Source organism: Phoxinus phoxinus, assembly GCF_949152265.1.
Source record: "Phoxinus phoxinus genome assembly, chromosome: 23".
Lineage (NCBI taxonomy): Eukaryota > Metazoa > Chordata > Actinopteri > Cypriniformes > Leuciscidae > Phoxinus > Phoxinus phoxinus.
In genome coordinates, this window is record NC_136898.1 from 9,829,803 (window position 1) to 9,843,605 (window position 13,803).

Here is a 13,803-nt window from a genome sequence, read left to right on the forward strand (position 1 = left end):
GTAGCCCACGCACAGTTGCCTGGCCTGATATCTTTGGACATGCCTGCTAGTCTACAGACCTCAGAGGAGATCAGTGTTAAACGTCAGCCTGTGGCACATGCGCACACATACACCACAGATTTCCTTGAAGCGTGCAGAGTGTTTGGCGCTTTGTTTCTGCTCGTGTTTTAAATTTTTTTTGGGGGGGGAATTGACATTTAGAATTGATTTTAGTTTTAGTTATTGGGTGGGAAAAAATATAATGGGAAAACGGATACGGCTGTGGTTTGAATCTGGCCTTCTATATGTTCCAGTCCCATTCTTGCTTAGATGACCTCTTGTCCCATTTCAGTATAAAGTGGCTAAAAAAAACTATGATATTAAAATATTCTTTATGTACAGTCATCATTGGAGTAATAGTCCTATTACACATCTCTCTGGAATACTTGATTGTGATTGGTCAGATGACATTGTGTAGTCATATATTTTTGAATAATGATGGCTAAACTGTTCCAGTTAACCGATTTCCTATTGCTAGTTATGTCTCTGGAATGTTCTCTTTCTTTCACAAAATTTAATTTCAACTTTACTCAATATTTTATTTTTTAAATTAATTCATTAAGTAGCCATGTAATAAGTGAATGTACTGTCAGTTGGCCAGTATCCCAAAATAAACCCCTTCAGGATGATACAAAATCATCTTGGCAGGATTTTACTCTACATTTATCTCTTAGATATATTTAGTATCAGTCTAAATCAGTGTCCATGATTTTCCTCGTCACCCATCGGTTTGTTTTACAGGTGCATTGGGGCGGAAAAGTAAAGAAACTACAGTGGAAAACCCTCAGCGTCTTCCTGCCACTCCGGTCCCTACCACACTCCAGGGGTCTCCTCCTCCTCCCTCCCCTCAGCTTTTGATGAGGACGGGCACCGCTACCTCCGAATCTGCTGCCAGTGCCAACGGTACCCACCCTTTTTCCCCCACGGGCATCGGGCCAGACTTCTTTACCCCCGGCATGGCCAGCGTGGGCGCCACGTTCCCCCCACTGGCTGGCAAAATGGCACTCAACTCTCTTCTTCAGAGGCAGCTCATGCAAACCATCTACACCAAAGCCCTCCAGGACCCTTCTCCAAGTTCTGTGCTGTTCGGGCCGCCCCATTACGCTACAACCAACTCTCTCTCCAGCCCCCTACCCCCTCAATCAGCGGGCAGCCCGGAGGTTAACGGCATGGCGCCCTCCCCCAGCCAGTCGGAGGGCGCGGGTAGCACGTCGGAAGGGGAGGAAATGGACACGGCTGAGATCGCCCGACAGGTCAAGGAGCAGCTGATCAAACACAACATCGGTCAGCGTGTGTTCGGCCATTATGTTCTGGGTCTGTCCCAAGGCTCTGTCAGTGAGATTCTGGCCCGGCCCAAACCCTGGAGCAAGTTAACCATCCGTGGCAAAGAGCCGTTTCACAAGATGAAGCACTTCCTGTCTGATGAGCAGAACATCCTGGCGCTGAGGAGCATCCAGGGCAGGCAGAGAGGTCAGTAACAGAGCTTGAGGAAAAGACATAACCTTGTTATCTCCGATGATCTCCCAACTCGCGTTTATTTTCAAACATTATGCATGCGATTACAATGTGCTCTGTAACAGCATGATGAATTTAGCACATATTCCTAGCATGATAAAGGAAGCACATATTCCTTTAAAGAGTCTAATCGGATACGTTAAATAGTCAATAAGGAGAGGGCAGTGCTTTGCGATTGCTGTGATCCAGATGTACCCCTTATGGAAGCTTGTTTCTGCCTCAGAGTAAAAAAAAAAATTTAAATATATATTTTTTTTGGATTGGGTAATTGTGAGATAACATTTTAAATAAGAACCAAATTAACAATGCTAACTAAAATTTGTGAGATGAAGTGGCAATTGAGATATAAAGTTGCATTTGTGAGATATTTGTGATGTTTTTGAGGTGTGAAGTCGTATTTGTGTGCTATTATAGTCACAATTGTGAGGTATGAAGTCTCATTCGTGAGGTATAAATTAATTAATGACATCTAAAATTTACAATTGTGAGGTAGGAAGTCATATTTGTGAGGTATTAAGTCAAATTTGTGAAAAAAGTTAGGCTAATGTGTGAGGTAAAGAAGGTGCGAGGTATAAAGTTGCATTTGTGAGGAAAAAAGTCACATTTGTAAGGTATGATGTGTCAGTCGTAATGTATGAAGTCGCAATTTAATTAATTCATTTATTTTTACTTTGGGTGAAAACAAGCTTCCATGATTCCCTTTTGATAAGCTTTAGGCTAACCCTAACCCTTTCATCCACAATGGAATGATGCACATAACCTTCAAAATTGAGAGTCTTCGGATAACTACATAGATACTAGATTCTGACGGAAACGCTATTAGTACTCAGTTGGCACAGGCGGCTTGTTGATTAGAGCTAAACTTCAGGAGTCTACCCTTTCTTTCATTTCGGTCTCAGCCTACGGGTGAAGAGGAAGTTCAGAGAGGTTTGCAAGCGTTATGTTTTGCCTCAAGTCTGTGCTTCACAGCTAGAGCGAACAAATCAAGGCCGAGCCCAGCGTGAGCGAGAGTACTTGCATATGAGGGCAGTTGGCTGTGAATCCTTGAAGCCGTGTTGAGCCGAGTCTAAGTTTGTTCAGTCTAGCTGTGAGGCAGTAGTTTTGAAACAGAGCCGGAGCTGAAAAAGGCTGACTGTGCTGCCCGTGCGTCTGCACACCGGTTTGGAACGTCTTCAAGGGAGTCTGGTCTGGCTGTCTGCCTCCATAGCGTCGGCTTGTGGTCTCCCATGGGAGTAGGAACTTTGTAAAAACCTTAAAACCCATTCATTCACATCAAAGACCTGGGCTAAAGGAGCACATTAACGTTGAAATAATCACTCGAGTGAGTTCTGCAGGGTGCAGGTGGCTTTCCTTGAGGTCAGACTAGGTCGATTTGTGTTTAAGCTTAACAAACTACCATTCAAAGGATATTTACACTTATCAGTTCATGTAAAGGTATTACTTTGGATTAGAATTACTAAGTGTTTCCAAAACTGACTGTGAAGACATTCTGACATCTATATAAGACCAGAGCTCAACAATAAGAATTCTTTTGCAACACATTTTAAATGCTTCAGAAAATGATTTAGTTTTTTTTTTCACCCCTACTTTTTAGAGAAATGTATTATTATTATCCAAAACTTGAAGTAAATATTTGTTATGCTTTTCAAAAGTATGTTTCTATATTTATAAATTGAAAGTTTATTTAATAGTTATTTAATTTAATAGGTTTTTAGAAAAAAAAAAAATCTAAATATTATATTAATTCTTATTATTTGTGTTTGTAATGTCTATTTCTATTGCTGTTTTTTAATTGTAATTGTGGCAAATATAAAGCTGTCTACTACTATATTTATTTTTATTTAAATTAAACATAAAATATATTTTTTTTAAAAAGCAGAATTTCTTTTAACTATTTATTTAATATAAAACGATAAAAATAAATATATATTTTCTTCACCAAAGAAAAAATTATAATTTAGGTTTTTAATTTGCAGTAAGTGCTGGAAATTTTAAAATTACAATATAACTCTGAAAGCGATGGGTTTATGCGCACACTTTTGTTGGCATATGGTGCAAATGATTCATGATTCAATGATATGAAAACTAGTCATTCTAGCAAATACAACAAACCTTAATATTTCTTCGCTAATATTAGCTAAATAACCATAGTGACACATCTAAATCAGGTGAATTCAAATTCCAAATGCAGCACATTTGCACGTCATGCAGTGATGCTAGACTGATAGGACAGGTGACATTTCCGTCAACAGGCCAAAAAAATCTCTCATACTTGGGACATTCTTATTGTTGAGCCCTGGAGATGATTGGAGAACTGACAGCAGAAGTTTAGGGCTTGGTCTTACTTTATTTCTATCTTCCGCCACTTGTTTTCCAACAGAGAACCCAGGCCAGAACCTGAACAGAGTTTTTCAGGATGTTCCGAAGCGAAGAACCGGCTCGGAAGGCTCCACGCGGCCAGGTCTGTCTCACGCCTTCCCTCTCGTGTTACGAGTTTCTGGAGTGTCAGATCCGCTCTGTCTGTATGTTTTTGTTGTGCTGGTCTGTTTCTTCTCAATCTCTGGCCTGGAATCTGTTGCAAAACAAGTGAGTGAGACAGACAGGGCTGGAAGAAGTGTGACTGGAATTTAAAAAAAAAATCTCGTTCCGACTGTCTGTAGACAGCTGTTTACAATAAATGCTACACCTTTGACTTCATAGATTAGTTTCAAACTATGGAAAAACTTTGTGTGAGTGTTATCAAGTCTAAACCAATGTAACTTTCCATCACGGAGGTCCTTGAGAAGTCTGTCCTGTTATTTTGTGGTCAGCTTGTGTGTTTATATATGTGTGTGTGTGGCAGAATCCTTCAGGCAGATCCACAGTGCCACCACATTACAACTGGTGGTTGAGTCTCCCCTAGGGCGGCGCTGTGGGTGGCTAGCCTGTGTGTGTGTTTGTGTGTGAGTGTGTGTGTGTGTGTGTGCGTGAGAGAGAAAGGGCGAGAGAGCATTACTTCCACCTCACACACTTGTCCAGCTGCTCTCATCACACACCAGTAACTCTGACCTTGCCCTGTTGCCCACTGCTCATTGGGCAGTTCCCTCTGCCACTTTTTTCCCCCTCTCTCTCTCTCCATATTTATTATTATTGCGCCGACCCGTCTGATGATACTTCCATTCAAGCTCTGTTGTTTCTCATGGACTTTGTCCAAATCTCACCGACTCTTTGTTATGTGGACTTGTGGAGGACAGGAAAAGGTTTCAGTCCTTACACAGGAAGTGCTGCTTTAGCCAGGGGCAGCGCAGGTGCTGATACACACAGTATTATAGACAAGCAAACGATTGCTAATGGTTTTTTAGTTCTGTGCCGTTGAGTTTGGTTGCAGGATTGCATTTCCATAACATAAAAAAGTGCCAGCCTTATTTTAGCATACCGCATAGATTGTTGTTAAAGCAAGCTTGCGTTTGCACCTGTTTAAACTTGCCGTGCAGAAATAGTAAAGAGCATAGCAAATTTTTTTTGCTGTTTTCAATCTAAAAGGTTGTATATTGTGCTACATTTCAGAACAAAACAAATCTATATGTTGTTACACATGATGTCTCACGCACAGCTACATGTTCTTGTCGTGTCTTCACAGGTAACATCACCACACGGATCCGCACACCTGAGACCGGCTCCGATGAAGCCATCAAGTCCATCTTGGAGCAGGCCAAGAGAGAGTTACAAGTGCAGAAAGCAGGTGAGTCTTTTTATGCCATCAGGAAAACAAGGGTCCAGGCATTCACACCTGTTTTCCATTGACCCACAACCAGTGACTCACTTTTGTCACCTGAATATGATCATTCTTGCATTCACTTTTTCAAAATTGAGCCAGTAAGTTTTCTGATGTAGATCTGATTGTGGCATCGTCATACTAATATAATACACTACTGTTCAAAAGGTTAGGGTAGGTAAGTGTTTTTTGTTTTGATTTGTTTTTAAATAAATTTTATTAAGCAATGATGCATTCAATTGTTCAGAAGTAATAAGAGAGTCATTTATAATTCTACAAATTATAGTTTTTTTTCTGTCTCAAATGAATGCTGTTTTTTTAATGTTTTAAAAATAAATTAAGGTTTCTAACTAAGTAAAGCAGAGCAACCTTTTTTAAAAACATTGATGATAATGTTTCTTGAGCACCTAATCAGCATATTAGAATGTTTTCTGAAGGATCATGTGACACTGAAACTTCAGATTTGCCGTTTGAGGAGTAAATGACATTTAAAAATATGTTAAAACAGAAAACAGTTATTTTAATTTGTAATAATATTTTACAATATGACTGTTTTTACTGTATTTTTGATAAATGCAGTCTTGGTGAGCTTAAGAGACTTTTGAAAAAACTTTTGAACAGTAATGTATGTTGGCTAGAACTGTAATTGCAATGTAGATTTTGCACAAGAACTGTCTAAAACAAATTATTATATCAGTCAATAACATACTGAGTCGTATCCTCCCTGTTTTGAGTGTTTAAAATTCCCACTTTTACCTTTTCCTGTCCAAGCTTGTGTAACGGAATTAAACTAACTGTCTCTTCCCCACCTGCCACTGCAGACGGCGTGGGGGAGAGGCAACGGCGATCAGGTTACCACAGAGGGTCGGGCAGCTATTTCCAAATATATGCACACAGTCTAAGACTTGGTGAGGTTTTGTGCTGTCTGTTGAAAGTTCCCCCCCTCCCCCCCCAGATTTTACCCCCACGCCAAGAGCGCTACTGCTTCCAATTAACTTCTCACTGTCATAAATCAGTCTGAGTCATGGAGATTTATGACCGATGTATGTTTTATATATATACATCAATGAAAAACCCAGTGAATACACACGTTGAGAAATCTTTTATGATCTAACTCACAGAAAACTGACGTCTTTAACTTTATTATTTGAAACTCTTTACAGAGAGTTCCTTTTGCTATAATATATATTATAGCATTTATATACAGTATATATTACATATACATTAAACTCCAAATTTATTCTACAGTATTATTGGGTAACATAGGGCAGCAATCTCTTATTGGCACCATATGAGCAGTTCATCCAACAAGTTCTGTCATCATTTATTCACCCTCATGTCTTTCCAAACCAATATAGCTTTCATTATTCTATGGAACAAAAAAGATGTTTTTGAATGTTAACGCTACTCTTTACAAGTATATGGTCAGGGGCTGTTGATATCCAAAAATAAGATACATAGGAGTATAAAACCACCATTAGAGTATCAGAACAGTACTCTATATAGCAACATTTAGCAAAATTGTGTCATTTTGTGAAACTATTTTGTCTTTTTTTAAGCTTGACAGCTTGTGGTAACTATATTCTTTCACTGACATAACATTCTTAAATTGTTCTACTTTTGTGTTCCACAGAAGAAAGTAAGTCATATGGGTTTGGAAAAAACATGAGGATGAGTATATAATGCCAGAATAGTTATTTTTATATAGGCTGTTTTTTGAGTAATAATATGGTGATTTATTGGTAAAAACCGATTGTGACCACTTACATGTTGTCTTCTGTTCCTGCAGTTGAGAATTCTCAGCCTCCGTCCTCCTCCAGCAACTCTGACGAGAACATTCGCTCCATCCTTGAGCAGGCTCGGAGGGAGATGGAGGCCCAGCAGGTGGCTCTGGAGCCCGTATTGAAGGCCAGCTCTATGGCCCCGACAGATCTCTCGCTGCTGGGCTCAAAGCTCCTGGGCTCCCCGCTCTCCACTCTCTCCTACACCCCAATTGCTCAGTCTCTGAAAAAGCCCTCCACCTCTCCTCTCCTGGACTTCCACAGTGGGGTGAAGAAGGAGATGGGTGAGGTGGCCGTCTCGGATATGGGGCTGGACGGGGTGCCCAAGCTCGGACGTCTCTCTGAGAGTGGAGGAGGTGTAGGTGGGGGTTCTTGGAGGGAACACTGGTGGAGCACAGGTCTTTCTGAGCGCCGCGGTACCGGGCAGACCTCCGTTAGCGAAGATGCCCATAGCCAAGAGGATAGCAAGGAGGTATAGTGCATTATTAGTAACTTTTTAACATCTATCTATCTATTGTCTGTCTATCCATCCATCTATCAATATATATATATTAGGGCTGTCCGTTAAACGCGTTATTAACTGCGTTAACGCAAACCCATTTTAACGGCGTCAATTTTTTTATCGCGAGATTAACGCCTAGCAAACTTTGTAGTTTTTTTTCACATGCTTTTGCAACAACTAGTAACGTTATTAAAACTACAACACCACAGCGGATCTAGCTAGACCAGAAACAAAACAACAGCACGCCGCACACACTTGTTTCGGCTTGCGAGCTGCCAAAGAGTGGATGAGAAGCGCAGAGCCGAGCCGCGTCTAGGACAACTGAGCGCGTCTAGCACATCGGACGCGCACTTTCTCAGTCTATGGCCAGCAATAAAAACGCTAAATGGCGCCGCCGGTGTCTGTACACTCATAGATAATAATGTGTTAGAATTTTAAATACGAGCTGCTGCGCGATGCGGCGCTTCTCGTCTGAACGTTACGTTTTGAGTGGATGAATGATGAGCGTGAGACGCCGAAATGGAGGCCAATATAGATTCTGAATGGAAAGTTTACTTTTAAAAAGTTGCCAAATGGTTCAATTGACAAGACCAAAGTAATCTGTGTGTTTTGTTGTTGTGAACTGAGCTATCATCGCAGCACGTCCAGTCTGAAATACCACTTGATAGTCAAGCACACACACAGCTGATGCGTTTCTACGCCCACTCGTCAATATCAGTAACGTTACCTCGTCAGTATTTCTTTCACCCTTTTATTGATGGACAGTGTTACATTGTGTGAGAGATTATTTGCTCCAAGTGAGAATGTTAGTGTGAAATTGAACACATATGCCAATGTTGTTTTCAATAAAAAAAAAAAACATTTGCACAAAGCAAGCCGATCCACTTTTCCATGTTGATAAGAGCATTAAAATGAGAAAAAAATAATGGGACAAAAAGAAATCAAGAGACATTAGAATAGATAAAAATGTGCGATTAATCGCGAGTTAACTATGACATTAATGCGATTAATCGCGATTAAATATTTTAATCGTTTGACAGCCCTAATATATATATGTCATTGTGTTATTTTAGTATTAGTTAGATAATATTAAGGTATTTTGAAGTATTATAATTTAAAGCTTATATTTTGGGTTTTCAGTCCCCCCACCAATATTTTTATTTAGCTTTAGGTTTTTTGTTTGTTTGTTTTTTTCAGATTTAGTTATTTTACTACTTTTTTTAGTTGGTTCCCAGGACAACATTTTTTATTTTCGTTTTTCATCTTTAATATATATATATATATATATATATATATATATATATATATAAATATATATATATATATATAAATATATATATATATATACACCGGTGTGTGTGTATATATATATATATATATTCTTTAAAAAAATGTTTTATTTCAATTAACAAAAACAATTTTAATAGCTTGTTTTAGTTGTATATTGACTATATGACTATATATCTTTTTATATGCATCATTAGAGTACTATTAAAATATGTAAATCATAAAATATACATAAAACTGTGGCTGTGAATACAATAAAATAATTGTGATTAATGTCATGATTTCAGACCAGTCTTTAGAGAGCAGAATATAGAAACTGACAAAATAATATTAATGTCAAATTCTGTGTGTGCACGTAATCTATGCCACCCACCCGAACATCTATATTGCATACAGGGAATACTATTTCATCCATAAATTCCGAATTTACTTTATATTATTCCAGTCAGAATAATACCGTACTTGCACACTAGAATGCAGTTCCCTCATTTGGCTAACCCCAACTCTGTTACTCTTTGCCCCCACCAGAAGCTCCCTCGGCTGGGCAGCACCGCGCCCGTGGCTCCTGCTTCCTCTTTGGATTACTGGAAGGACTGGCCGAGCTCAGAGTCCCCGTACTCACAAAGTTCAGAGCTCAGTCTGCAGATGCCCAGCGGCAGCGAGACCCCTCAGAGCAGCCCACTGCCTTCCTCCTCACCTTTACTGTCCCTCCCCAAAGTCGCCAAACCCGTGGTGCCCCCGCTCACCCCCGAGCAGTACGAGTACTACATGTACCAGGAAGTGGACACTGTCGATCTCACACAGCAAGTCAAAGACAAACTAGCCAAGAATGGCATCTGCCAGCGGATCTTTGGCGAGAAGGTCAGTGCTTTTCACATCAGATACGCTTCCATTGATTACCCATCCGTCATTCTGCTAAGAAATGATTTGAGCGCTTGTGTGTCGGTTTCTTTTTTATACTCCATGCAAATGTATCACTTTGTAATATACCAGCTGCATCTTTCTTCTTATTGCATCATAAAATATCTTCATATTAGTTTCAGGGCTGTTTTTCTCTGAATCTCATGTACCGTATCCCCTGTGTGTGTGCGGGTTGCAGGTGCTGGGCCTCTCTCAGGGGAGCGTGAGCGACATGCTCTCTCGGCCGAAGCACTGGAGCAAGCTCACGCAGAAAGGAAGAGAGCCGTTTATACGCATGCAGTTATGGCTGAACGGCGAGCTGGGCCAGGCACTGATGCCAATGCCCGGACAGACACAAGGTAACATCCAGACACTGTTTACCATCACATACTCATGTGCACAGAGGAACTCTTTCTACAAAGCATCATAGGTGAAAATACAATCAAACGCTTTGTGGCAAAATTTCCGGGTTCTTGACCGCAACGCAAAAAAAGTTTTCAATTTGGAGCTTCATTCAAATTTACCTGAAAATGACTAAAAAGTTGAGTGGATCAGGACAAACTTTGTCCTGATTTATGATAGTTCATAGATTAAAAATAAATTAAATTAAATAAATTTGTCAAATATTATTAAATAAAATAATAAAATAAATTTCGTTTGGATTGAATTTTTGTCTTTTAATTATTATTATTATTATTTTTTAATCTGATCAATGTCAAATATTATTTATTGTGGTAAAATGTGTCAAGCAGTAAAATGACGCATTGATGCATCCTTCATACATTTATTCATGCCAAATTTCTCATGCTTCCCGAAGTGTTGCATCGCAAGTGTTGCATACGTGCGAGAATGTGTTACACGTCTGGAAATGTCATATTCTGAAAATAGTTCAAACTGATTTTGTCCTTAGATATCACTTAGATAATAACTTGAACATGCATTATTTCATGCTCTGCAGATCAGTAGTGGCAGAGAACCCGGAAGTTCTTGTGTGACCTCAGTGTAGTTTCATCTATACAAACAAACATGCGTAGTGGCTCAAGACGGATGTGAAAGAGCTTCTCGTTCTGATGTGGCTTTGGTTTCTTGGTTTCACTACTCACATCCTGAGCAGTCATCAAAGCCACCATTCATTCGGCTTTCTTATCGTTTGGCATGGGCGTTTGAGAATGCAAAACTCTCCCTCCTATCTCTTTTTCGCCAATAACGTCCTCTTCTCCTCGCCAAAATTAGATTACTCTAAAATACAGTATCTAGCTCCGAAAGTATCGCAGGAAGAAAAGCAAGCTGACTGGTCTCTCATGTTGAGACTGCCAATTTTTGACACTAAAAAACACCTTTTTTCATCTTGTTTGATTTCCGAAGTTTCATTTTGACTTAAATGGATGGCTTATAACATCTCTCCTTTTAAAACAGGGCACTCTGAGAAAGCAGTTAAAAAAAAAGAAGAAGAAAAACATTATTTCCTGAAAATGCTAATGGCTGCATTCCTTTAATGGTTTGACTAATACTGGTTTTAGCCTGGCTTGAATAAATAACCGAGGGCAAACCAAATCTCAGTGTATTTCTTCAATAGTTTAGCCAGCTGTACCTCATTCGGCCCTACGGTGGGGGAATTTAAATAACTCATGACTAAATGGATGCAGGATCATACTGTTGACCCACTTTTAGTGTGCAATCGTTATGCTAGGATAACAGCATTCTGTTGATCGATTTCAGATGTTTATCAAAGCGCTACGTAATCATTAGCACTTATGTTTAGGGGCTTGTTCAAATCCCTAACCCTTAGCTTTGGTGCGTTATTCTTCCCGCATTGTTTGTGCTACAGACCTGAATGATAACTGAAACTGACTTTCCTAAGCTATCATACTTATGGATGTGGAAATCTGGTTATTATTTTGCAGTTCAAGGCCTTTTTAAAACCCGTCATGCCGTTTATTAGCAGTCATCAATTTTTATATTTCCATTGACCTGAATTTCAAGGAAAGGCATTGGGGGGTTGGGTTAAATCGCTGCAGCGTGGATGGGGAGGGGGTCTGTCTCATAGGGGCCATCCAGAAAAGGCCCCCTGGGCTCTCTCAAGGGCCTCCTTGAGCTGTTGTAATCAATTAGCCCATCAGTGCTGGAATATATGATAATTACCCGCCTCTCCTCCTCTGTGACTGGCTGCCGAACGCACCATCATGCTCCAGTGGCTGATTAATATGCAAATAATCAGCCGATGGAATGATAAATTGGAGTCAAGCTGTGCGTGTGAGTGCGAGGCCGATTATGATGAATAGCACTTGCTCGCTGTCCTACTTAAAGAAGCTTTTCTCTGTCATTTTTACCACAAATTAAGCCGAGTAATATATACATTATAGCAATGAGTTCAGCAAGAGGTGGGGAAAAAAAGGAATAGGAAATGATCAACTTTGAACTGAGGCTGTTACCTTAAACAGAATTGTAAATGTCAGACCGTCTTCTTGTTTAATCCAACCTGGGGAGAATTTGAAGGGACCTTTGTTAACCACACACTAAGACAAAAACACAAGGTTATTGTCATTTTGAAATATTCCCTTATTTTTTTAAATCTTTACATTTCATTACATTACGTTACATTGGAAATATAAGAAATCTTGTAGGCTCACCAAGGCTGCATTTATTTGATCAAAAATACGGTAAAATCAGTAATATGAAATATTACAATTTAAAATAACTTTTTCTTTTAATATATTTTAAAATGTAATTTATTATTGTGATAGAAAAGCTGATTTATTAAATGTATTAACTGATTTATTAAACATTAACATTATAAATGCCTCTACTGTCACTTTTGATCAATTTAAAGTCTTAAAATATCAATTTCTTACTCAGGCAAATTTATGATTATATATTTTGTATACACTTTAATGTTTTGGTATTATTTTGTTTTGTTTTTTAGTTTCAGTATAGTTTTAGTTTTCAACCCATTTAACAATATTATTTATTGTGATGATTTGGTTGTCACATTTACCTGCCTGGAAACATCACCTACAGGAAGTGAACCACGATTGGTTGTTTTATATTTATCAAACACTCCCATCCTCTGTGAAAGAATACATCAATATAAAAGCATTTCTTTTTAAACAGTAATTTTTTTTCAAACCTTTTTTATTAACCCTAGTAACCTTGGCATAAGAATATATGTTTACACATACATTCATCCGGTGACGTGCCAGTGTGGATAGTTGGGGCAAAAGTGTGTTTAAATGAACTGGCCAGGCTTGACCGATTTGCCAGATAATCTGAACAGCAGGCACCATAATGGCCCGAGCTTTAGAGGGTCTGTAATGGGTTTCTTTCTTCCAGCTGCCCTGTTCTGTGCCTCACAGCTTTCAGCACGGAGCACTTAGCACTGAGCTAATGCACCTCAGCGGAAGAAAAAAACTGCAAATGGTGGCAGGACACAGGAAAGAGCCTGAATGTGGATTTAAAACGGGACGTTTTTGATGACTCGGATTGATTTAGGTCAAGTGATTGATACAGTATATGCTGGTTTATAGAAAAAGATGAGTCTGTTATTGCTTAAAAATAGAGGACTACTTCACCCATAAATGAAACTTTGTCATAATTGACTCACCCTTATGTCGTTCCAAACCAGCATGACTTTCTTTCATACACTCTAACTGCACAGAAAACCACTACGTTCTTCAAAAATGTTTCTTTTGTTTTGTGCTGACTTTGCCAAAGATAGAAAGTCATACAGGTTTGTAATGACACTGGTGAGGAAATAATCATTTTCATTTTTTGGCTGAACTATCCTTTTCAGATAAGCCATGTGGGAAAATTAACAAAAATAAAAGCAAACTACACACTAAAGGTTAAAAAAAAAAGACTAAACGACTATGTAGATGTGGTCGCAACACCACGCTCCACGGTTCTTCCTGTTCGCTTTCTGTTGTCCTCTAGCAAGTGTCCTGTATATTGCCTGTCCTTACTGACCCTCATTAGGACGACACACTCAACCGGGCTAAAACAAGCTCTCCTCCAGGGTGTGTGTGTGT

General features: G+C 39.2%; 1 protein-coding gene across 9 annotated transcripts in view; it reads left to right on the forward strand.

Annotated features, from left to right (window-relative positions):
- The window catches only part of cux1a (cut-like homeobox 1a), a 115,213-nt gene that overhangs the window by 87,402 nt on the left and 14,008 nt on the right, over positions 1-13,803 (forward strand). For 4 of the 9 annotated variants that reach the window (XM_079599412.1, XM_079599410.1, XM_079599418.1 and 1 more), the window contains exons 15-21: positions 781-1,509; positions 3,935-4,015; positions 5,174-5,275; positions 6,130-6,216; positions 7,098-7,561; positions 9,407-9,739; positions 9,978-10,137. In XM_079599412.1, coding sequence (XP_079455538.1) covers positions 781-1,509; positions 3,935-4,015; positions 5,174-5,275; positions 6,130-6,216; positions 7,098-7,561; positions 9,407-9,739; positions 9,978-10,137 — 1,956 coding nt within the window. The remainder of the gene's footprint in view (positions 1-780; positions 1,510-3,934; positions 4,016-5,173; positions 5,276-6,129; positions 6,217-7,097; positions 7,562-9,406; positions 9,740-9,977; positions 10,138-13,803) is intronic. The other 5 variants (XM_079599416.1, XM_079599414.1, XM_079599415.1 and 2 more) reach the window with 3 other exon arrangements.